General features: G+C 37.8%; 1 protein-coding gene across 1 annotated transcript; it reads right to left on the reverse strand.

Moving 5' to 3' along the window:
- Positions 1-8,097: 8,097 nt before the first annotated feature.
- Positions 8,098-18,141, reverse strand: LOC149677879 (hepatocyte growth factor-regulated tyrosine kinase substrate-like). Its single transcript, XM_089837399.1, has 10 exons — positions 18,042-18,141; positions 13,835-13,864; positions 13,657-13,741; positions 13,469-13,581; positions 9,955-10,019; positions 9,792-9,893; positions 9,397-9,735; positions 9,126-9,342; positions 8,575-9,033; positions 8,098-8,270 (listed from the first exon to the last, which is right to left on the reverse strand). Exons 1-10 carry the CDS (start codon positions 18,139-18,141, stop codon positions 8,098-8,100), a joined length of 1,683 nt encoding a protein of 560 aa, XP_089693525.1.
- Positions 18,142-25,325: the final 7,184 nt, after the last annotated feature.

Consider the following 25,325-nt stretch of genomic DNA (forward strand, 5'->3'; position numbering starts at 1 on the left):
ATTTAATTGAAACATTTAAGTTAATTTCCGGGAACGCTACTGACCACTGATATCTGAGAACAGATAACTGGGAACTGAACGACTGACATACGTTATCAGAATGTTATCCGGTTATATAGTTAAAGGCATCGCGATAAAAAATAAAAGGTTACAAGAATGACCGCGATGCATAAAAAACATAAGTATAGAAAATAGAATGTGGATATAGATAAAAAACAACCGGTTTTATCTCTAATTTACAACAGTCCCTCTTAAGATCGGTGGTTTCAATCTTCTATCCAGGAGGTGGTTATTTAAATATTTCCAGTCCCAGGGCTTTGACGCAGTGAAGATGCTTCGGACGGAACAGGCTCTTTGTACAGATGTCGGCTGGTATTTCCTTTGTTGGTAGATACCGCAAGGCTATATGTCCCTGGTCGTAGGTGTCTCGAATGAAGTGGTGCCGGATATCGATGTGCTTCGTTCTGGCATGGAAAACAGGATTCTGAACTAGTTTCTGGGCACCCTGGTTGTCGTTGTACAGCTCGATCGCCTGAACTGATACTCCAAGTTCGTTGAGACGTCCCTTGAGATATATGGCTTCTTTGGTTGCGTCGGACATTGCCATATATTCTGCTTCTGTACTGGACAAGGCAACAGTTCGCTGTTTCCGGGCTTCCCAGGATACTGCAGCGCCGGCTAGTTTGAAAACATATTCAGTATATGATTTCCTATCTTTCGGACAGCCCCCATAGTCTGCATCAACGAAACCCTGGATTGGCAATCCGGTCTTCCGATAAAGCAACCTAAGATGAAGAGTTCCCTTCAGGTATCTCAGAACTTTTCCCGGCAATCCAATGAGTTTCGTCATAACTTGTATTGAACTGGCTCAATGCGCTGACTGAATACGCCATATCCGGTCGTGATGACACTACCAGGTACATGAGAGAGCCGACCAGAGATTGATACGGAATACGACTGATGTCTTCTGCTACTGGGTGTTCCGGATTTTGCAACTTGTTGTTGGCATCCATTGGAGTCGCTATTGCTTTGGAGTCTTGCATGTTGAAACGTTTCAGGACCGTTTCTGCATATTTCGCTTGGGAAATCCAGATGGTATTTTGTTTTAAATCTTGGTGAAATTCCATTCCGAGACAGTGATGGATTGGCCCCAGGTCCTTCATATCGAATTTTCTCCCAAGTTCAAGCTTTATATCAGTCATCCAATCCGGGTTGTTGCTTGCAAGGTCAGATCGTCTACGTAGACTCCAATGATCATAACATCTTCCGCGACTCGTAAAACGTATAAGCATGGGTCGCTCTTCAATGGTGTCATTCCAATATCCGAAAGTCTCTGATGTAACTTCTTGTACCATTGGCGGCCCGATTGTTTTAGGCCGTAGAGGGATTTCTTGATACGACAGACTTTATGTCCCTCTTCTTCCAGGTCGCTGGTCCATTTCTTTGCTCTGGCAATGATTGACTTGTCGAACCGGGTTGACTTGACGATTTCTTCGAGGGATTCTGTTAATCCTTCCGGGACGACCATATATATTTCCTCCTCGAGTTCGCCATTAAGATAGGCCGTGACGACATCCATTTGGTGGACTTCCAAACCGATTTCCACAGCAAGGGCCATAAGCAGTCTTAATGAGCTGGATCTAATGACGGGTGCAAACGTCTCCTGGTAGTCGATCCCTGGTCCCTGGGCAAAACCTTTTTCTACGAGCCTGGCTTTCCTTTTCTCTACTTCTCCGCTGGGTAAGTACTTCGTTCGGAAGACTAGGCGATTTCCAAGGACCTTCTGGTTTTCCGGACATTCAACGATGTCCCAGGTTTCGCACTTGATAAGCAAAACGAACTCTTCCGTTACTGCTTTCCTCCAATCGTTTTCGTACGGAGAAGCCAGGGCTTGCTTCATGGACAAAGGTTCTGATAAGATGGCTAGGTTTGCTGACTCATCGGACAGGGTTTCTTGCTCGTCAGTAGCCTCTTCAGTAGACTCTTCTGAGACGCTCGGGATCATGTTGAACGATTTCTTCGGTCGTCCGGGTACTCCAGTTCTTATTTTCTTCGGTCTTCCGGGAACTTTCTTCAGAACGAGGGTTTCTGAGGGTTCTTCGAAGACGTCCTCGTTTTCCTGGGTATTAGATTCTTCCGGGATTTCATCTTTGAACTCCTTTTTGACTTCTTTGAATTCTTCTCTGCCTGACGGTTTTGCAGCGTGGGTAGTGGCCGGGACTTCGATTTCGCCTTTAGCTTTGCTTCCGTATTTCAGGTTGACTTCTGGAGTGACGAAATCATCATATCCGCCTTGTTTATTAAATTCTCCCAGGAACTTGACATTTCGACTTCGGTAAATTTGCTTCTCGGACGGAACCCAGAGTCGATAGGCCTTCGAGACTTGAGAATAGCCGATGAAAACGCATTCTTTGCTCCTGGCTGCAAACTTCCCCTTCCTTTTATTTTCGTCCAACAGTAAAGCTTTGTCGCCGAAAATCTTCAAATGTTGCAGGGATGGCTTCTTTCCGGTCCATCTGGTAAATGGTACTTCTCCATTTATGCTCCGGGAAGGACAACGGTTTCGAATGTAATTGGCCGTGGCCATCGCTTCTGCCCAGAATGATGGTGGAAGTTGCGCTTGTATCATCATACATCGGGCCATATCCAGGAGTGTTCTGTTCTTTCTTTCAGCATAGCCATTCTGTTCCGGGGTGTATGGAACGGTGAGTCTTCTTTTTATCCCTGAGTCTTTCAGGAATCTGTCGAATTCATTGTTGCAGTATTCGGTTCCGTTGTCGGACTGCAATATCTTGATTTTTCTCCCGGTTTCCACTTCAGCTCGATGCTTGAATTCTTTGAAGGCTTTCAACACTTCGCTCTTGTGTTTTAAAAAACTGACTTCACTCCAATAATAATCATCAGTGAAAACGACGATGTACTTGGCTCCGCTCATCGACGTTACTCTCATTCGCGATATTTATAAACTAGCCCCACGTGGCCATAAAAGCCTTGGCTACTACTAAGAATAACTACTCTGGTTCCTTAGGTTCAATCATACTTTTATTAAACTAAATTATAATTACTAAATACCGACTTGTATTTAATACAACTTAAAGAACTTAAAGAGTTAAACATAATTACTAATAACGGATGGAGTCCAATACTAGGGCAAAGCCCTTCGCTCGAGCGAACTACTACATCTTAGTAGTGAAGAAAGGCTGACTTAATAATGATAAGCAGTCGACGCTTATATACTACGGGAAAGGTCAGAGGTAACACAGGGTGTTAATCCTCTATGTAACCTTACACCCCTGGAGTAGAAACTCTGGAGGTCCCTTAATTACTACGGAAGGTTACATCCCCCCAGACGACAAGATTGGACTTCATCGGCAGAAAATTTAAATACATAAATCTTTCTAATTTAAACATAACATAATAATAGTAATTAACTTTAAATAATGTAACAGATAATTAAAAGATTCCAGTTAACTATCATACTAGGTTAATCATTTAAAAGTTATAAGGAAATTGATTAAAGCAGGAACTGTAGCAACGGTTGGCTCGTCCTAGCTTACTCATCCTCGCAGGTTTCGCTTCCTGAATGGGGTTAGTCAGATCTGAAGCTGCCTTATCAGACGATGTGGTTGAGGAAGTCTCCGCAGGTTGGTGGTGAGCACTCCCACCGTCCGTTGAAGAACTTGACTCATGATCGTCCTCTGTAGGCGTTGATTGCTGACTGTAGTGTCATCTCTTTAGGGAGTGTCCCATTGAGATAAGCCAAGTAATTAAACTTGCTTCTGAAGAAGGTTGAGTATGAGTTGAACATCATGATCGTAGTGAATTGTTGTAACATGTCCCTAACATGTTGTTCGATTACTCTGTTCCTCTGATCATTTACACGATAAGGCTGAGATTTTATGGGCGGACTATTTCCCGTATGAATCTCATGAAAGACTAGTCCTGATCTTCCTACCTTATCCGAAAACAATTCAGGAAATTCCAATAGAAGGGATTGTAAAGGAAGGCTCCTCAATAGTGCTTATACCGGTAGACCCAATCCGCAAAGTCACTACCCTAACTTTACTTCTAACTATTAATTACTACCAACTACGATCACACTAAGGCTTAGCATAGCCAAAGCAAAATTACAATAAACTAGGATCCGTCGTGTCCTGGCAAGCCCGCCATTTATGTAACCACGCTTGCGATATTTATAAACTCGCCCCACGTGGCCATAAAAGCCTTGGCTACTACTAAGAATAACTACACTGGTTCCTTAGGTTCAATCATACTTTTATTAAACTAAATTATAATTACTAAATACCGACTTGTATTTAATACAACTTAAAGAACTTAAAGAGTTAAACATAATTACTAGTGACGGATGAAGTCCAATACTAGGGCAAAGCCCTTCGCTCGAGCGAACTACTACATCTTAGTAGTGAAGGGGCAACACTATTTTACCCCGAAATTATTTTTGCCGAATTACCCCAAATTCTAAAATAGTAGAAATCTCCCATGCGTCGTCTGCTAAAACATCCTAAATGACTTCTGGCTTCGCCTTCGGCTTTTCGGGGTAAATTAGTGACCGTTTCGGCACTTTTCGGCACAAAAGAGTGGGGTAAAATATAAAAATACGTGGCAACACTATTATACCCCGAAATTATTTTTGCCGAATTACCCCAAATTCTAAAGAGTGTCACTATTCTCACCCCCCCCCGGGTAGAAATAGGCGGAAGCCTATTCCTACCCTAGGTGAAAATTGCGTAGAGGCTATATCCACCCTACCACTGACAAAGAATTGTGGTAAGGGCTGCGGTAGGGTGAAAATAGCTTGGCTGCTATTTTCACCGCCCGGAGAAGTCTACCCCGGGTGAACATAGCGTCGAGGCTATATCCACCCTACCGCGTGACTAAGAATTTAAGTAAGGACCGCGGTAGGGTGAAAATAGCTTGGGCGCTATTTTCACCGCCCGGTGAAGTGAAAAGTCTACCCCAGGTGAACATAGCGTCGAGGCTATATCCACCCTACCGCGTGACTAAGAATTTAAGTAAGGGCCGCGGTAAGGTGAAAATAGCTTGGGCGCTATTCTCATCGCACGGTGAAGGGAAAAGCATAGCGTAGAATCCGTAGATTTTATTTCCGCCCTACCACGTGACTAAGAATTGAGGTAAGGGCCGCGGGAGGGTGAAAATAGCTTGGGCGCTATTTTTACCGCCCGGTGAAGTCTACCACGGGTGAACATAGCGTAGATTTTATTTCCACTCTACCATGTGACTAAGTCTAAGACTGACCCTTGTTTTATGTATTTTCAAAAAGTTAGCCATACATTTAAAGATTACGCACTATATGGAAATTATTACTAGAAGTTTCCAAAACATTTAAATAACGCTAGAAAACCTAAAACAACTTATACCATAAGCTACGGACACCATAGTTTAACTTTAGACCACGTTAGGATTATTTTGGACACTAATGTAAAAACTTGCTTTTATAATTAAACCATAGAAACTGTTCATGTTGGGAGGGCTTTTGAATACAAAAAATATCCTTATATACACATAAAAAAGTTCTGTTGGCAGAGTTAAAAACACTTTTTTTTATGATGCCAATAGAGTAATGACCTAGTGTATATCAACATCATATTATCTATATCTTTGCTCATGGTTATCTCCATAGCTATACCAGGGTCCAGTGGGAGGGAGACACAAATAGGTCAGAAAATCTCTGGGTCAGGGGCCCAGGGTTGTTTAAAACACTGCTTAGTGACCAAAAGCAATTAGATTAATCGGAATGTGCAATTTTCTTCGGTTAATAATTGAAAGGGTAGTAGGATATTTATTTTATTAGATATGATAAATAAGAAAATACAAAATTGATTTATTTCTCTTTTTGGGTTTTTCTTGAGTAAGATTAATTAATGTTATTAAAAAATATACTACCACACTGGTCCCAAGGACTAGTTTAAAAATGATCCTTATCTCCCAGACTGCCCTCAATCAAGGAATGACCTAAATATTCTCGGCCGTATGGCGTCACGCGGGAGTGCGCTCACGTGGTAGGGTAGGAATAGTACTCAGACTATTTTCACCCGGGGGGAGGGTGAGAATAGCGTACGAGCTATTTTCACCCGGGAAGGGTGAGAATAGCGCGTAGGCTATTTCCACCCGGGGGTGAGAATAGACACTCTCAATTCTAAAATAGTAGATATGCTCCCATGCATCGTCTGCTAAAACATTCTAAATGACTTATGGCTCTGCCTTCGACTATTCGGGGTAGTGTCCGTTTCGGCACTTTTCGGCAAAAAAGAGTGGGGTAAAAAATAGAAGTTTAAGGTTTTTTGATATTAAAGTAGAAATATATAGACTAATGGCACCCCATGTTATTTCCCCATAGAGATTAATACAGTCGAAGGCAGAGGACTGCCATTACCCTATAATATTCGTTTTATATGAACTAGTTTTTATATAGGAACTTAAATCAATTGCCCATTTGTATGAGTACACTTACCGACAATTGATTTTACTAATCGAGACAATTACTACGTCTTTTAATTAATATTTCATAAATACTACCTGAATATTTTTTAAATATTAAAGATTATATTGTTATTTTTTATTCATTGAGTTAAAAATATTGGTTAAGCTTTATAGTAGTTTTTAGTTTTATAAATCACGCTTTTTGGTTTGTAGTTGTACACAGAGAGACATCGTATAATTATGATGAAGTTAATTCTATTTGCAACCTTAATAATTTTAGGTACGTAAAAAAATTGGTTTCAAAACCTAAAGAATTTTAAAATCAATAGAATTTACTTATTCATCTTGATGGAAATTAAGTTTCGAGTCAGACCACAGGGATTAAACAAACATCGCAGCAATCTGTAGAAGAGAAGCCAAGTGGCGATGAACTTACACTTTATTTTTTATTTTAAAAATTATTGGATGTTTTAGAAAATTGGAATATTTTCTTCTGTTTGAGTTTTGAAGTACTTTGCAGGCTAACATTAATATAAAAACAAACGTTTTTATTTAAATGATCAGGATAGAAATTTCCCTAAATTTTAAGTACTCGGATTAAATAATATTAATTCAGTTCAAAAACCGTTATCATTGGCTCGACCGCTCAAATTTAAATTTTGACAGTTGTTAAAAACAGTCGTTTGGTGTCGCTAGGAGTAGGAAATATTTCTAGTATTGAGTCTAGATGGCGCCACTGAGTTTAAAAATATTTCTATTTAGAGGGGGATTTCTAAAGGGGAAGACATTGTTCTAGAAGAGAGGGAAAGCAGGGATAAAGGGGAAAGTGTTGGATGCTATTGATGCACCGAAGCATCTAACGGGAATTCGGGATGGAGAGGGGCCACGAAGGGGAAAGTTTGCTATATGATCTCAAGATGATCACTTTATCTGGGAAAAACAGCTGAGAGGCGAGTCATATGCTTCATAGTGAAGTCGAACTCTAAGGAACTTGATTATTTAGAGTTTTTCAAAATATTTTTATTAGAACTGTAGAATGTCTTTGTACAATATTTATTAATTTTTCGTCTACAAGAAATTAAACCCTTTAAACTTAAGTGTGAGTAAAAGAGAGGCTAGTATTGCATATATCCCCCAAATTAAGGGACAAATTAAGTTAATTAAAACAATAAATAGCGCAAAGTAATAGTTACTAAACCCGCAATTTTCCAAAAGATTTCAAAAATTCAAGATATTTTACGAGCTGCAAAATTTTAAGATAATGATAGATTACATATTTTTTTAAACAAATTCTCCGACAAATCTCCACGCATACCATCTATAATACTGACATTTACCAAACATTTAAATTTAATTTAATAAAGAAACCCAATTAAATATAATTTTATAAATTAAAACCAATATTTAATTGTTGTAAACAAGGTTTTTTGGCAAAATAAAAGATATTTAAATTTTTATGAATTGTGTATTAAACCATTTATTAATAATTGCAATAAGCCTTAAGCTAAACTTATAACTCCTGAAATTACCCATAAAATCAACTTGTATATATCGTGAATAATCTCTCTTAAAAAATTAATACGAACAATAAATTTCAATTATATTTTAATAATAGTGAGGGGGGGATAAAATATCTTAGTCTAAACTTATCAGAATCCCGTTGGCTACGTGTTGATTCTGATTTTCTCCACCTTGATTGACAGGAGGAGTGGGAAGAGGTGCCATTGGTCCCACCATTTGTTGAGGAGGTGGCCCTTGAGGACCAGGGTGTGGCCCTTGAGGTTGTCCAGGATGAACAGAACCACCAGCTTAGGGAGTTGGTGATCCCATCATTTGAGGGTGCATTGGTCCACCCTGAGACATGTGAGGTGGCATTTGATGTCCATCCATTCCTATGACATAAAAACTTTTGAGAAAGACATTTTCCCTGAGTTTTTCCTATATATTCCTCCGAATTTTCCCATATATTTCCGAGTTCTCCACTTTTTTTACCCATATATTTCCCTGACTATAACAGGTTTTATTCCCATATATTTCCCCGAGTTTTCTAGGATTTCCCTGAATCCTATAATTGAATAAACACACCTTTCTTCAAGAAACATTTAAACAAACCTTGTATATATCTTTGATAATGAGGCGGTCCCACAACTTGAGGAGGTGATTGAGGAGGACCAGGCGGTTGATTCTGAAATGGGTGGGGTCCATATTGTTGAGGTGGCGGTCCACCCATATGATGTTGAGGAGAGGCGGGGCCCCTTCCAACCTGATAAGGACCAGGTTGTCCTTGAGAAGGTGGTGGCATATGTTGGTACTTGTGTTGTTCCTGGCTCAATTGCATCTCTCGTTCCTGTTTCTGAATACGTAGCATGGCAACCTGACCTTGACACTGCAAATATTCTTGCTTTTTCTGTCTCATGACGTCCAGTTTTTGAGTCATTTGAATTCGACGAAGTCTTTCAGCTACCTCAGCTTCTCTTGCAAGTTTTTCACGATGTTCTTCTCGTAGGGCGTCCAGAGCAGCTCTTGCGTCACGTATTTGGGCTATTTTGTCTTGAAGACCTTCAAAATAAGCTGCAAAAAAGAAAGAAGAAACAAAAAACTCAAAAAAATGAAATTTGTCAAGATCAGCAACAAGTCTGATACTGAAATTGGATTATAATTACATCTGCGATCTTCCGATTCTTGAATATTCTTCATTAACTGGGAATGCATGTTGGTTATCTTCATAAACAACGATTGAACAAAGGTATCATTGCTAATAGGTCTTCCACGACTGCAGTTGCTTTTCATTCTATTGACAAAAATCTCCAATGTAGATTCTAAGTTTGATTTAAATTGTTCCAGTCCGATTTCGCTCTCGACATTTTCAGATGGCGATGCCTATAAGTTAAATTAATTAATTCTTTACCCCAAAAATTTAAAATTCAAACTCACATCATTTAATTTAGGAGGGGAATAAATCCCATTGTTTCCCATCATTGTTATGCTAGTTGACGGAGCGCTGGGTACTGGACTGTTCCTATTTTGATTTGAAGGGCTTAAATGACCCTCTTCTTGTTTTTGTTCCCAAAAAGAACGAGTCAAGTAACGTGCCGGTTCGTTACCAACTCGTTCTTCATCCTTTTTAGCGCTAGCATCCACAACTGGTTTACTCCTAATTGGAGTTTGATTTCCACCAGATTTCTGCAACAAAAATGTGGCTAAAAGTGAAATAAATGTCAAACAATTGAGATAAAACGCCTTTAAAACCAATAAGAAAAAGTTCCTGAATGACTTCAGAGATAAAGATAATCATTATTTTCAATCAAGATAAAATAGACTTTTTATACCCCTGCCGAATTTTGAGCTGAACTAGGTTCCTGGAGGAAATAGTAGGCCCATGTTTGATATAGTCCCAAAGTTTTGGCTTTAAGAGGTTCGTGGGGTGTAGTCTAAAAGAAAAGGTCATTGGCTATAGGCTAAAGGTTATAATTATTCGTGAATAACGCCTACTTTGTATAATTCCCGCAGTTCTTCCATGAACTCTTCAGATGCAATCTCATTATGAACTGGAGTGCCTAGTGGTTTAACCCGAACACAGTTATCTGATTTGTGATCCGAACAGATGAAATATCTTTGGTTGACTTCAGTTATCAGTTAAACAGCTGAGAGCCATTTTCACTTCAGATCAGATGCCTTTTTGTGATACACATTCGGATCACATCATATCTGAGATAAAAGCGAGATTTTAGACATTTGAACCAGATATCTGTGGCATCGGACGTAGTTTCGGATTAATACCTTTTATGAATTTAAACGCTTGAAATGTATTCATAACGCATATACTTCAAAAAACATCCAGACAAATTGCGTATTTGTTCTATGTTGGATGTCGAGGGATTCGGAATCCCTCGACATCCAACCTACCTCGGAGGGAAACAGTTCAGTTTATTTTCCCAAATAATTGACTTGGTACTAGTAGAAATGTGAGTCGGTAATATACCAAATTTCCGTAATTTTATAATGGAGCTGTAAAAAATTTTTAAAATTTTTTTGCTCAGAGTATACAAACCTCTGGGAGTGAAACCTAGTGTACTAGCCTTCCAAAGACTAAAACTACGTCCTTTTTTACTTCGGATTCCCGTTTTCCTCGACTTCCCGTTCGTTCATGCAGCTGTTCTAGCTTAAAATAGTGGTTCACACATCCTCATATTGTTAGTCACTTAAGTAGTGTTTACTTGAAAGCCCGACCAAGTAGTCACATGCACATTTTTACATTTAAATAATCAACTATTTCTGTATTTACTTCTAAATGGACTCGGCAGGCGCCAGCTAGCTCTAAAAATCGTTAGTTAAAGATCAGATTAGAAAGGCCACGGCTGCCGTCTTGGTAGCAAAAGCCGCAAAAATATTTAAAGCACCTTATATAGTGCTCACTATTCAACGCTGTTTAAATTTAATTTACTGTAAGCACGTAAAATATAAATTACCAAATTTAGTGACTGAACTGTAAGTTACCGTTTTTAAAATATACATTAATTTCACATCTCTAGGTACGAGGGAAAAGTTGTTCCTAGAAGCAAGCAATTATTTTTGTGGTACCAATTTATTCAAAATCACAACATTGGTTGCGATTGTAATTTATTTCACCTATTTAATAAAAATAGAAGGAACTGATCTTGCGAGATGTTGTCGAAGATTTATCAGAACACAGTAACTAGCCTGGACCAGGGATCCGTGTAATTTAATAAGCAGGAATGGAGAACGGTTAGTTTAAACATGAACCTTCAATCTATAAGGACCAGAAACCAGGGCCGGATTAGGAAGATTTTCGCCCGGGGGCAGTGGCTCGATGGGCGCCCCCTCCCTTGGCCCCATAATTTATAAAAACCAGCTAGAAATTTTAACAATTTTGTTTTTATTAGAAATATAGGGAGCTAACAGTTCTGACCCTGAAACGTCACACCCTTCATCTCTTACTGGAGTTTCATCCCCCTAACGGTTGGAAACAGTATTCTACGCGCAAAAATGCCAACCAGAGGGCGGCTGCGTGACGTCAGACTATCTCTTCTCCCTAGCCAGCTGTTTGCTCCCTATTGTAATTTTGTTAAGTGAAAAGTATCCCTATGCATGGTTGATACTCACTCATACGCTCAATTTTAGTTGAATAAGTGACTAATAAATTTAAAAATAGTAAGCAAAAAGTGACTAAATAAGGGCAAATTAAGCTATAAAATAAGGGCACTTTAAATGAAATGTTTTCAGACATGATCGATTTTCATAACTATTTTCAGTAGTTAAAGATATTTTAAAGGTCGGTGCCGTAATTAAGCCCAATCTATGGGCTTAGATATTTCCAGACAAAGGAAAGGTCCAATCATAAAATTTCTACGTCGAAACTGAATTAAACCATTTTGGAGCACAGCTCAGAATGCAAACTAATTGATGTCGTTTTAAATAAAAACTAAAACATTCATTTGAATTGGATTGATTATAAATATTAAGTTAAATATTTGATGAGCGAGCGAAGCGAGCTCCACAATTTTTTAGGTTTGATCAACTGTAATCTCGCTGTTTTGCGTTTAAACCGTCATACAGTCAAATATATTACGTTTAACCTTGTGGTCGAGAAGATAAATAATACCGAAAGACTCAAAAATCCAAAAAAAAAGACAAATAGTAACTAATTTTTGGAAAAGTGACTTTTAGTAACCGAATTTGAAAAAAGTGACTTAGTATCAGCCCTGCCTATGTCTTTGAATAGGCTTTTCTAGATTTAGACTCGGAAAATCTATTTATCGTCTCATCCCAACTAATTTGGTGTAATAAATTGGTCTCGATAGCTAATATACCTATTTAAAAACGAAAAACAGTCCCGTAATCATTCAAAACTAACGTCATGTTTTTGAGTTTTTCGAAAACTTAATAAAACAATCGTTCAGATTTGGGTATCACCAGACATCTTGGGCGCCCCTATTTTGCTGGTGCCCGGGGGCAGATGCCCCCTCTGCCCCCCCTTAATCCGGCCCTGCCAGAAACTGGGAGGTTTTTTTTTCTGCTTACAACGTCTGTGCGCAGTTCCCGCCAATTTTGCAAGGTACGCGCACCGCGGTACAACGTATACAAACGTGACGCTTTTGGAAAGAGTACAAAACTTATGTTTTTACATTTTAATTTCTTTGAATCACTCTCACAATTGCCAAACGCACAAATCTTTAATTTTCCTATTTTTAATTATTTTATTAAACTCTACTTTTAAATTGATGCAAAAAAATTTACATTTGTCCAAAGTCTTAGCGAAATGAGACCAAGCGGCCATTTTACTAGTTTACATTGTACCGTCTTTCTCCAAGACCTTGTCGTCTGCTAGCTTTTTTTCTTTATTATTTTGGGACACTTTAGCAAGAAAACTTTAACATGGGATCCGCCATTAAGATTTTGGTCCATTATATAGAAGGTTCATGGTGTAAACTTCAGTCCGACACATTGCCCAGTATAAATCCAATCCCTTCAACTCGTATTGAAAATTTTAAATTATCTAATTGGCTCACTTAAACTACGTTTTGATGACGTTGCTGACGGAGACGGCCAAAAATAGATCGTTGCTTTTTACCTCTGTCTTAATGATCAACCTCTCTTTCATACCCCCCCGGCCCCGACTCAAGGAAGGGTGTTTGACGTGCGCAAAAAGTCCCCTGTTCTCTATTCCTGCTTGTAAAATTACATGAATCTCTGTATCTCAGTCTTGGCTAAATAATTGAGGGTTTTAATGTGTACTGGAATGGATGTACATGTAATCAGTGTATAAAGTTAAACACGGATATCTGTAAAATTAAAAAGGTATCTGAACAGATATAAGATTAGAAATCGTTCAGATAGCGCTAGGTCGGATGAAAATTATCACCTTATCGGATCAGATTTAATAACTGAAAGTAAATACGACGTTCAATGAACTGTTGACGATTTCGCGGGAAAGATATCGCAATCAGATGTCATAAAAGAAGAAACAGTTCATAATTTTAAGCACTAGGAGTGCCACAGTTTTTAATAACAGTTTCTAAAACAAGAAACGCGTATAGCGCTACGCGAGGATTCTCAGCGTAGAGTCTTTTCTTTATGGCACTGACGGCGTATTTAGCCCTGATTAATAGTTGAATCTAATTAATATTTAGGCCTAATTGTAATTCCCAAGGTTACGTCATTTTGGAAACATACGGGACATCCTGTTGACTTATAGAATCGCAAACGTTCAAAATCGAAGCCCAATCGGTTTCAACAAGATAATGGCTCGTGGCAGCCTCTAAAGTTTAATTAATAAAATGAAAATAATGACTACGACTCATTCATTGTGATGATGTGATCGTTGTCAATGTCATCTATAAAACCAACTTACCTAAACATTTGTCGAAGTCTGACATCTTCGCTGTCTTCGGGAAGTAATAATTACTTATTAATTACGGTTAATTAACAAATATTTACTATTAAATTCGTATCAATGAATAGAAGTCAAGTACATTAGAATACTATTAAGAACCTAGATCTAAAACAGCAACGCTGACCCTGTCTCAGCGGCGTAAAATTAAAAGACCACGAACAAAGTGCGCGAACCACGGTCATAAAAGGCGCCAAAGAAGCCACGTGATCTATGCCGGCGCTGAATTAGGTTTATCACAGCAGGAATCCAGGAAAGAAGCTGAGAAAGTTGCAACTTTTAAACCCATGGAGAAATATTACTGGAGTTGATGGTAAGAATAAATCATTTTGGGCAAAAGCGTTAAAACCAATAACTCGCTGAAAGTTCTGATGTTCAGCCCCAGTCTAAGGTAGTTGGTACTTAGTAGGTTATTTTCCTAAGCCTAATGTTTGGAATTTTGGCGCCGAATTTGGCGGAGAAGCTGCGGAGGGTAAAGCCAGGGATGTTTGATATATCGTCGACACTATACGGGACTTACGAGGTTACCGCCCCCTTTTCGAAGAGTTGTTCTGCCAAGGCTACAGAGCGCGTTCGACGACAGGCAATGTCAGCCACTAAAGGCCGCCGACAGGTTATGGCAGCGCCCACAGAAAAATATCAAACATCCCTGGTGAAGCCGACGATCTGGACCTGTCAGCTTACTTTATCATTATATTTAGGTCGTACTTATGTAAAATAACTTCGAAAATTTATTAAAAATGGAAAGATAATCAGTTTCTGCGTGTTTTGATAGCTTATTTTCAAGAATTTCTCGAAAAGTTACGGGTAATTAGTTTTGAAGAGCGTTATGATTAGTAGGCATAAAGGTCCCAAAGTGTTCCATTGGCAAAAGAAACAACAATTCGTAGGTAGTTAGTAATTAACTTAATCTTGGTTTTAGAGCATAGTACAGAAATATTTAACACAAAAAAATTCATTTAAGCTAAATATCCTTAATTTTTTTATCCATAAATTATCCATTAAGAAAACCTATTATTTTAGAGGTCTAAAAGCAAAACTTAACCAAATCCCTAGCAATTTATGTGGGCAATTAACCCCCTTTTATAATGAAAGAATTTAGGTTCGGTCCGTAGATAGGGAAAATGATTTTCGCGCTGTATGTTTCCGCCTACTTGATGAAGAAATCGTATACCAAGTTCCTCTCCCTACCGAAAAATAATCCCTTTAACCTACATAAAGTTGAATGAGACTTAACTATAGTCTGTCAAACGAAAGAAGAGCCCTGAGAAATTTGTCCAAATTGGTGTCGCCACCATCGACCCAATAGTACTTTATCAACTTGTTTTGTTTTGTCAATAGTCGTCTGTAATATAGTCTACTATAAACAGATAGGCTTAATCGCAATAGAACCACTACATTTTGCAATATATATTTAATATGTTTACGTTTCATGGTTTTTTACGATCATCGAGTATTAAAGAATATAAAACAAAATTAACGACAAGACACCAGTTTTTTCTTTGTTGAACTAGCATTGCAAAATATTTTAATGACATAAGTTAAAGTACTTGTCCATAAATAGTTCGATGATGGGATCTTTTTTCCAATACTCATGCATTATATTCTCGACGTGCTCTATTGCCCTACGCCAATTCTCTGGTGTCACACGTTCAATGGCCCTCAATATTGCATCTTTGACCGTCGATAGTTTGAAACCAGAATTCTGCTTCGCAGCGTCGTTCTTCACTTGTGCCCATATTAGTTCAATAGGGTTAAACTGGCAATGGTACGGTGGAAACCTCACTACCGTGTGACCTCTACTTTTAGCAACCTCGTCAATTTCGTACTTCAGGGTTCTGGACTTGTGACGCTTTATTATTTCATAAAGTTCACGTCGAGAATGTAATGCATGAGTATTGGGAAAAATATTCCATCATCGAAACCACAATTGAGCCTCTTAAAATTAATATGCAAGAAGACATCAAAGACTCTGATGAAGACGTGAACTAAAGACGCTTTGATGCTGAACTACTTAGACTTATGGACAAGTGCTTTAACTTATGTCTTGTCGTTAATTTTGTTTTATATTCTTTAATACTCGATGATCGTAAAAATCGATGAAACATAAACATATTAAATATATATTGCAAAATGTATTGGTTTTATTACGATTAAGCCTATCTGTTTATAGCAGACTATATTACAGACGACTATTGACAAAACAAAACAAGTTGATAAAGTACTATGGGGTCGATAAAATACGGAATTCCTAAGGTTTCATTTGTATTAATTATGTGAAGGTTTTTTCTATCGAAATTATGGGCAATTTTTGAATTTAATTAGAATGGTTTAAACCATGATTTAGGTAAACTTAATTAGCCCATTATTAGTTGATAAAATACGGAATTCCTAAGGTTTCATTTGTATTAATTATGGGAACGATTCTTTCTAAGTTGTAGCGGTAACTGGTGAATTGTCGCGTAATTTTAAGGTTAGCTGTTTGGTACATTTTATCGTGATTAGCGCGTATTGGCTTCATTCTTGCCTGTCGGCTCGCCATTTTTACCCTAGCAATCCGGTACGACCATGTGGTTTAGGCTTGGCGTTGACTATTGTTTTCCGATTAGCGTTTCTACAAAATCATTTGAGACTGAATTAAACTAGCTTCGATGTAACAAAAAGGGAGCCTTGGGCAACCCTCAGGGTCGGGACGTACAAGGATGGGGGTGGGGGGTTGATTCATTGGCGTATCTGCGCCAGTCTGGGAAATAGCACACTTTCTCTGGTCCAAAACCAGTTTATTAATTGCTTGGACTAGTTATTTAATTCAAAAAGTTGGAGTTACTGGTGCTCGGGACCAGTTTATTAATTGAAAATCTATAATAGAACAAAGGCTGGGACCACTCCGGAGACCTCAGACCAGTTTATTATTTAGGACACTAGGGGGTCACTGGTCCCAAGGACTAGTTCCAAAATTATTCTTATTTCCCAGACTGCTCTGCGCACTCTCAAAATCCACTTAGCCTATAGCGCAGGCGCTAAAAAGTAAGAAGTCAAATCCCCCCCATGTTTTTCCCTCTTTGTTCCGTCGAAGAGGCTTGCAGAATTTTATCACTTATATTGTGGTTAAGGCGTATTTTTAGGTTAATTTAATATTAATACAAATTAATGGAGTATATTTTATGTTAAGTTTATTTCAAATTAATTGAGGTTAAAAGGCATTATTGTCAGGAAAACTTGAAATTAATTTATTTCCTATTAGTTAAGTCTCATTCAACTTAATGTAGGTTAAAGGGATTATTTTTCGGTAGGGAGAGGAACTTGGTATACGATTTCTTCATCAAGTAGGCGGGAAACATACAGCGCGAAAATCATTTTCCCTATTTACGGACCGAACCTAAATTTTTTCATTATAAAAGGGGGTTAATTGCCCACATAAATTGCTAGGGATTTGGTTAAGTTTTGCTTTTAGACCTCTAAAATAATAGGTTTTCTTAATGGATAATTTATGGATAAAAAAATTAAGGATATTTAGCTTTAATGAATTTTTTTGTGTTAAATATTTCTGTACTATGCTCTAAAACCAAGATTAAGTTAATTACTAACTACCTACTAATTGTTGTTTCTTTTGCCAATGGAACACTTTGGGACCTTTATGCCTACTAATCATAACGCTCTTCAAAACCAATTACCCGTAACTTTTCGAGAAATTCTTGAAAATAAGCTATCAAAACACGCAGAAACTGATTATCTTTCCATTTTTAATAAATTTTCGAAGTTATTTTACATAAGTACGACCTAAATATAATGATAAAGTAAGCTGACAGGTCCAAATCTACGGCTTCACCAGGGATGTTTGATATTTTTCTGTGGGCGCTGCCATAACCTGTCGGCGGCCTTTAGTGGCTGACATTGCCTGTCGTCGAACGCAATCTGTAGCCTTGGCAGAACAACTCTTCGAAAAGGGGGCGGTAACCTCGTAAGTCCCGTATAGTGTCGACGATATATCAAACATCCCTGGCTTTACCCTCCGCAGCTTCTCCGCCAAATTCGGCGCCAAAATTCCAAACATTAGGCTTAGGAAAATAACCTACTAAGTACCAACTACCTTAGACTGGGGCTGAACATCAGAACCTTCAGCGAGTTATTGGTTTTAACGCTTTTGCCCAAAATGATTTATTCTTACCATCAACTCCAGTAATATTTCTCCATGGGTTTAAAAGTTGCAACTTTCTCAGCTTCTTTCCTGGCTTCCTGCTGTGATAAACCGAATTCGGCGCCGCCATAGATCATGTGGCTTCTTTGGCGCCTTTTATGACCGTGGTTCGCGCACTTTGTTCGTGGTCTTTTAATTTTACGCCGCTGAGACAGGGTCAGCGTTGCTGTTTTAGATCAAGGTTCTTAATAGTATTCTAATGTACTTGACTTCTATTCATTGATACGAATTTAATAGTAAATATTTGTTAATTAACCGTAATTAATAAGTAATTTTTACTTCCCGAAGACAGCGAAGATGTCAGACTTCGACAAATGTCTAGGTAAGTTGGTTTTATAAATGACATTGACAACGATCACATCATCACAATGAATGAGTCATAGTCATTATTTTCATTTTATTAATTAAACTTTAGAGGCTGCCACGAGCCATTATCTTGTTGAAACCGATTGGGCTTCGATTTTGAACGTTTGCGATTCTATAAGTCAACAGGATGTCCCGTATGTTTCCAAAATGACGTAACCTTGGGAATTACAATTAGGCCTAAATATTAATTAGATTCAACTATTAATCAGGGCTAAATACGCCGTCAGTGCCATAAAGAAAAGACTACGCTGAGAATCCTCGCGTAGCGTTATACGCGTTTCTTGTTTTAGAAACTGTTATTAAAAACTGTGGCACTCCAGTTCATAATGAGATTGCATCTGAAGAGTTCATGGAAGAACTGCGGGAATTATACAAAGTAGGCGTTATTCACGAATAATTATAACCTTTAGCCTATAGCCAATGACCTTTTCTTTTAGACTACACCCCACGAACCTCTTAAAGCCAAAACTGTGGAGCTATTTCAAACATGGGCCCACGCGTTCATCCAAGAACCTAGCTCAGCTTAAAATTCGGCAGGTCCCACATCTAGTGGTAAAACTGAAAGGGAATTGGGAGAAGAGGAATTACGATTGGCAATCGCACTCTCTAAAAGTGAAGCTGAAATGAAAGAAAAGGCAATTACATTTGTTTATTCTTGTTTAGAAGATCAAATCAATAACTTATAAAAAGGGGTTGAAAGAATGTCTATTTTTATCTTAATTGTAAAAAAATGATTATCTTTATCTCTGAAGTCATTCGGGAACTTTATCTTATTTGTTTTAAAGGCGTTTTATCTCCATTATTTCACATTTATTTCACTTTTAAGCCACATTTTTGTTACAGAGTTCTATCTCCAATGTTAACCATATTCATGGTGTTAATCCCGAGAAATTAATCGTAGAGAATGAAAAATTACGAGCTCTTTTAAAGGAAATGGAATCCCGTTTGATTGAATTAGAAACGTTGAATAGTTTGTCAAGTCAACGGATCATGGAATCGGAGCTAAAACTTAAACATTTTCAAGGAAAACAGGCGGCTACCAGCCTCGGTGCTGATTTATGCCAACAAATGGTGCCAACAGTAAGTGAATTATTTTAATTAATTTTTTAAGGGGCTTATTTAATTTATTTTATGCTTAATTATTAAATTTAAATGAATGAAACACAAAATATACTTGGAGAATTTATTTATCAAATACGGAAAGATAGACTTGATCCCGGGGTACACTGTAAAAAAGGGGTTCTTCGAGGGTTTTCAATAGAACTCTTACGTTCTAGTTGGAACGCTACAGGTTCCCAGACGTGGATGAAGGTTCACAGTAGAACAGGAAGGTTCTTAGCAGATCGTATCTATTTAAAAGGGTTCTTGTAATAACGTGTGGGGTTTTAATAGATCCTTGAAGGTGTTCTATCAATAAGTGCTTAGAAAAACGGCACGGTGTTAATTGACCCTTATTGAAATGTTTTTAAACGGAAATATAAGCCACGTTTACACGAGCTTGCACAAGCGTTGCCAACGCATTGGAAACGATTACACAACCTTTTTTAACCGAATCAATTCCAAATCGCATTGTTGTTTAACATAAAACTTTTTGAATGGTGGGGATAAACACCTTTGGGCTTTACTTAACACTTTTTTTCCTCATTTGGTGTGTTTTTAGTTAAAGGTTTCTTGATATGAGCTTAGAGCGTGAAGGGTGAAGAGATAAATCATCTACTAATTCTACCTGCATAGTGAAACATCCTAAAAATATCTCAAAGATTTTGTTCTTTGGACTACCTTATACTAAATATTTGAAGGAATTTATACTTATTTTGATTTTTCAATCATTGGCAAATAATTCTAGGAGAGTTCAAAATGCTGGAATTAGAGGAATTCATAAAATTACTTGAATTTTTCCTTAACACAGGTTTTTACCTCTCCGAGTGACGATGACGTGACTGGGTGTGTGTGTCTGTCTATCACCGCGTTCGCAGTTGGCAAATAAGAGCAACCGTGTTCGCAATTTCCGGACCGCGTTCGCAGTTAACAGAAATTAGGAAAATTCTACTTCATTACGCTATCTTCATACTTGTCTTTCGTATGGTATATACCACATACACGCAAATCTGTACTTATTGGCTTCTGACAACACCATAGGTCTTCTGTGTATACCACATACACGCCAATCTGGAACATTGGCTTCTACTCCATTATCATCGTTGGGGTTAAGATGTACGCGCGATCGGCTACGGTTACGAGAAACGTTTAGCCTCCCAATGGCAGGGCTTCCACCAAATGCTAACGCAATTGCTCTTATTTTTATCATTTGTGAATGAATCGCTTTATATACCCTAAATTTCCAAAAATTGTGAAAACGCTATACGCTAGAAGTCAAACGTCAACAATAGCTATGTTTAAATTCATTTTAAGAATAGTGTTTCTTAAAACGGCTTAACTAGAATTAAGGTAAAATACTGACGATTAAAAAAATTAATATCAGTTATATTTATTTAATTATTTAAGATAATCTTCTTTTCATTGGAACGGCACAAGTGAAAGTTTATATAGAACGAGTAATGAAGATTGTATATGAATAGAAACACAAGGTTAATATAAAGCGAGTATGATGATTTGATCTCTTACAAAATCATAACATTTTCTTATTGCTGAATATTAAATGAAAATATGTTAAATATGTTTCGGCATTACGATTCCTTTAGTAGTTTTGTAGCTATAAAACTCTGTTTCATTTCAATATTCCAAGAAATTATTTTATATTAATATTTCAAATTTGGTGTTTACTCTTTAATTAAGCTTTACTACATTTATATATAATGTAAACTTATACTTCATGGTGAAGTGTTTTTAAAGAGTCACCAAGAGAGAAAAATTTAATATCATTGTCATGATTGCAACCTAACACTGTTAAAATAAGAACCTCTATGAGGTGGTCATATGCTATAGGGAGTGGGCGTTTGTCAGGGAGGGAAAGAACATCCGACGTTATTTTATACCTCTACTTAGGGGAGCGTTTGTAGGCGCGATGCTGAAATTCCCCCGTTAGGGGGATGGAATCGAGGTAAGAGATATAGGCCTATGACGTGGCAAGAATGGGTTTGCCCTCTCCCTATAATGTATTTCCAACGGATTTGAAGCAAACGAGGGTTCTGAGTCAAAATAAATCAGGTTCAGATTTGAACTAAACCGGAGTCAGAGTCGAGCTACACGGGTTCTGGGTTGACTGCAACACGGTTCTTAGGCTAACTCGACAGGGTTAAGAGTCAAACTCGACAGGGTTCAGAGGCAAACTCGATAGGGTTCAGAGTCGAACTACACAGCGTTCTGATTATAACTAAACAGGGTTCAGAGGCAAACTCGACAGGGTTCAGAGGCAAACTCGACAGGGTTCAGAGTCGAACTACACAGCGTTCGGATTATAACTAAACAGGGTTCTGGGTTTAACGCAATACAATTCTTAGCCGTACGAAGCGGGGTTCAGAGTCGAACTCAACACGGTTCTCAGTCAAACTACACATGGTTCCGTTACAACTGAACAAGGTTCTGATGCACACGCCACATGATTCAGGGAGGAACCTAATACGGTTCCAAAAGAAACTAACTTGGTTCAAAGAAAAACCCCAGCTCGGATCGTAGATGAACTCCTTAGGGCTTTATAGAGAACTCATATCAAGAGTTCTTTGTAGATCAAAAAAGGGTTTAAAATAGGGGACAAGCGTTAAGAACCCTTTTCTCGGCAAAGTAGAACCTTTTTTTCTTAGAGTGTAGGTTTGGAGGACCGGAGTAGGATTTGAGGACCTCAGGACCGGGGTAGATTAGCGTTTCTACAAAATCATTTGAGGCTGAATTAAACTAGCTTCGACGTAACAAAAAGGGAGTAGGCAATCCTCAGGGTCGGGACGTACAAGGGGGGTTGATTCATTGCCGCCTCTGCGTAATCTCAAAATCCCCTTAGCGAGATGGAAGTCTTATTATTACCCCCATGTTTCTCTCTCTTAGTTCCGTCAAAGAGGCTAATTGCATCCTGGACTAATAATAGTAACTTCGCTTTATTTAGTCTAAGCTTGCATCCAACTTCAACCGATTTATATTCCGCCAAATTATAGTTTCGTTGTTTCAACGTTTTGGTAGGATTTTACTTTATCTAACTAACCCAACCAACACTGGTTTCTGACTAATTAGAAAATAATAGTGAAAAAATTCTAAAGTCGCCGCAAGTTGGTCAAAAGTTTTTTTAAGCTAGAGTCACCAAAGCAAATCATTGGCTGCAAAGCCTCGGTACGGACCGCTGACAATTGGAATTTTGCAATTCGAGTGTTTAGAACTTGAGTTTCCAGTTCAGGGAGTTCCCTATTTTAAATTATAATTAACGAATAGTAATTATACTTAAAATATTTTCAAAAATATATAAATCGCTACAATAGACATTAAATTTATTTTTAAAGCAAACCGCGATGTTCTCTCTTATTTAGTTATCTTGTATTTAGTTCAAGAAAATTTACCTTTATTTCTTCAAATCACTAGACTTCCCCCTTAAGGGTTACGTGTGTGTAATCATTTTAGCATTGTTAAAGCTAACGCCTCGTTTTTAGAATGGTCTTATGTTAAGGGTACCGCATAGAGGGGCTACTCACTCAAAATTTCTCTTAATGTCGCACTATTACAATTATAACATAAATAAATATATTGAACTAAGGCTTACGGCTAATCATTTTAGCACATTTAAAAGTAGCGCTTCGAGGGGCTATTCACAAAAATTTTATGTACGCCTGTTAAGTACCGTACGATGTGGCTACTTACGAGCCCAGCCCTTGGGTCGTCTTGTTTCTGCTTACATCCTTCTAAGTGTTCATTTTACTTTCCCTTCAATTTCAGGGAGAAAAAGCTAAAAATGTATACAAAACTACGTCCCCGCTTAAAAATAAAGGCAAGAAGATTGAATACATCCTCCTTGTTAATGGTAAGTAAAACTCGCTTTCTTGTTACACGATTCGTTTACAATTCAAAACCAATTTTTTATTTCGAAAAATAGAGCCTGGTGTGGACCTGGGTAAGATAGTAAACTAATCTAACCTAACTTCAGGGCTGATACTAAGTCACTTTTTTCACTAAAAGTCACTTTTTTTCAAATTCGGTTACTAAAAGTCACTTTTCCAAAAATTAGTTTCTATTTGTTACTTTTTTTGGATTTTTGAGTTTTTCGGTGTTATTTACGTTATATATTTGACTGTATGACGGTTTAAACGCAAAAATAGCGAGATCACAGTTGATCAAACCCCAAAATCGTGCAGCTCTCTTCACTCGCTCAGCAAATGTTTAACTTAATATTTAAAATCAATCCAATTCAAATGTATGTTTTGGTTTTGATTTAAAACGACATCAATTACTTCACATTCTGAGCTGTGCTCCAAAAAATGTTTCATTTCAAGTGGCCCTTTTAGTAGCTTAATTTACCCCTATTTAGTCTTTTTTGCTTGCTATTTTTAAACTAATTAGTCACTTATTCAAGTAAAATTGAGCGTATGAGTGAGTATCAGCCCTGTAACTTCTTAACGTTAACTAAACGCTTCTTTATTTACAATTTAAAACCAATTTATTTCGAAAAACAGATACAATAATAGCGCCTATGCTCAAAGGTAAGATCGTAAACTAATCTAACCTAACTTCTTAACGTTAACTAAACGCTTCACTATCGTTATATAAAGGTTATAAACACGAATTGGTTCGGAGGGCAACTCCAGGAAACAATGTATCCGACGTTCTTTATAAACCTCCCCCTCCCCATACCATGCTGGTGAGTTCTTGCGTTAAACTGTAGTTTAAAGGCCGAGTTCCAGCGAAAAAGGATTCTAGCTAACTGAGCATTGAAACGAACAATTTTTTCATATTTTGCGAGCGAAAGTTGTGATAGTTTTAGCTGAATAAAAGTCGCGCAGGGCGGCCTCTAGCGAACTGAAGAAAAACAATTGAAAGCGGTTTAAAATTTTTTTTGCAAATATTTGAATTCTTCTGAAGGAAACTCTCTTTTTTTATCTTCAATTCGCTAGAACCGCAAGGCTTTCAGTTAAATTTAGCCACAGCAGGGAATCTAAAGTCTACGCTGTCGCTCCGTTGTTAGTCTCGATGCTTGCTTTTCAGTTCGGAACCCTTTCCGCCCGAACTAGTCCCTTAATTTCAGAGTTCCAGCAAAATGGGTAAACTAATGATAAATAATAGCATGTTGGAGGGATGCAAAAATTCGAAATGACCAAAAAAAAAAAAAAAGATTGCCGATATCCAGTTCTCTAGAAGAGCGAATTTTGTTCGAAAATGGACACGTTCTATGGTCTCGACTAGGAGGATGGAGGTGTTTTCACCTCTATACTCCTAGGTCTCGATGTTCGCTGTTCAGCTTGCTTGCGTTTGGAACTCGGCCTTGAATAGTCATTTTACCTCGTCAATAAAAGAGGGATTAAGTTTTGCTTTTTATTGTAGCGCTCGAAGCCGGATGTTAGAAGACATCGTAAGTTTATATTTAAAACTAGGATTTAATCGAAATTTCTAATAATTGATCTTTATTTTGCATTTGAACAGATACCCGATTCCGATTTAACGTCTGATAATTTCTCGTTTAAAAAAGTAAAATAAACCAACCACCCTAATGAAGTGGAACGTAAAGCGAGCCCGTATAGGAAAAGAAAGTGGTAGGTGCTAATTGGTGCGCGAACTTAAGTAGCTGGTACCATTGGAAAGAGAATAATTTGAAATATCACACCCTCAAGACATTTCTCGAATTATAGCAAGAATATACCTGAATTTCTTAAAATAATTCTTCTAATATTCTTCTTACTTTCGTTATAAGGATGTTGAAGTAATTTTTTAGTTAGATTACCTTTACATTAATTACGT

Source organism: Phalangium opilio, unplaced genomic scaffold (genome assembly GCF_054372755.1).
Source record: "Phalangium opilio isolate 3A_F unplaced genomic scaffold, DU_Popi_V2 ptg000043l_1, whole genome shotgun sequence".
Taxonomy (NCBI): Eukaryota; Metazoa; Arthropoda; class Arachnida; order Opiliones; family Phalangiidae; genus Phalangium; species Phalangium opilio.

Excerpts from the sequence above, each read along its gene's own strand:
- LOC149677879 (XM_089837399.1), bottom strand. The coding sequence starts at position 18,141 with ATGGCGGCGCCGAATTCGGTTTATCACAGCAGGAAGCCAGGAAAGAAG. Across the intron at positions 10,020-13,468 it reads TAAAAACTGTGGCACTCCTA|GCACTCCAGTTCATAATGAG; the intron begins GTGCTTAAAATT and ends TTAAACCACTAG. Across the intron at positions 8,271-8,574 it reads TTATCAAAGATATATACAAG|CTGGTGGTTCTGTTCATCCT; the intron begins GTTTGTTTAAAT and ends CAACTCCCTAAG.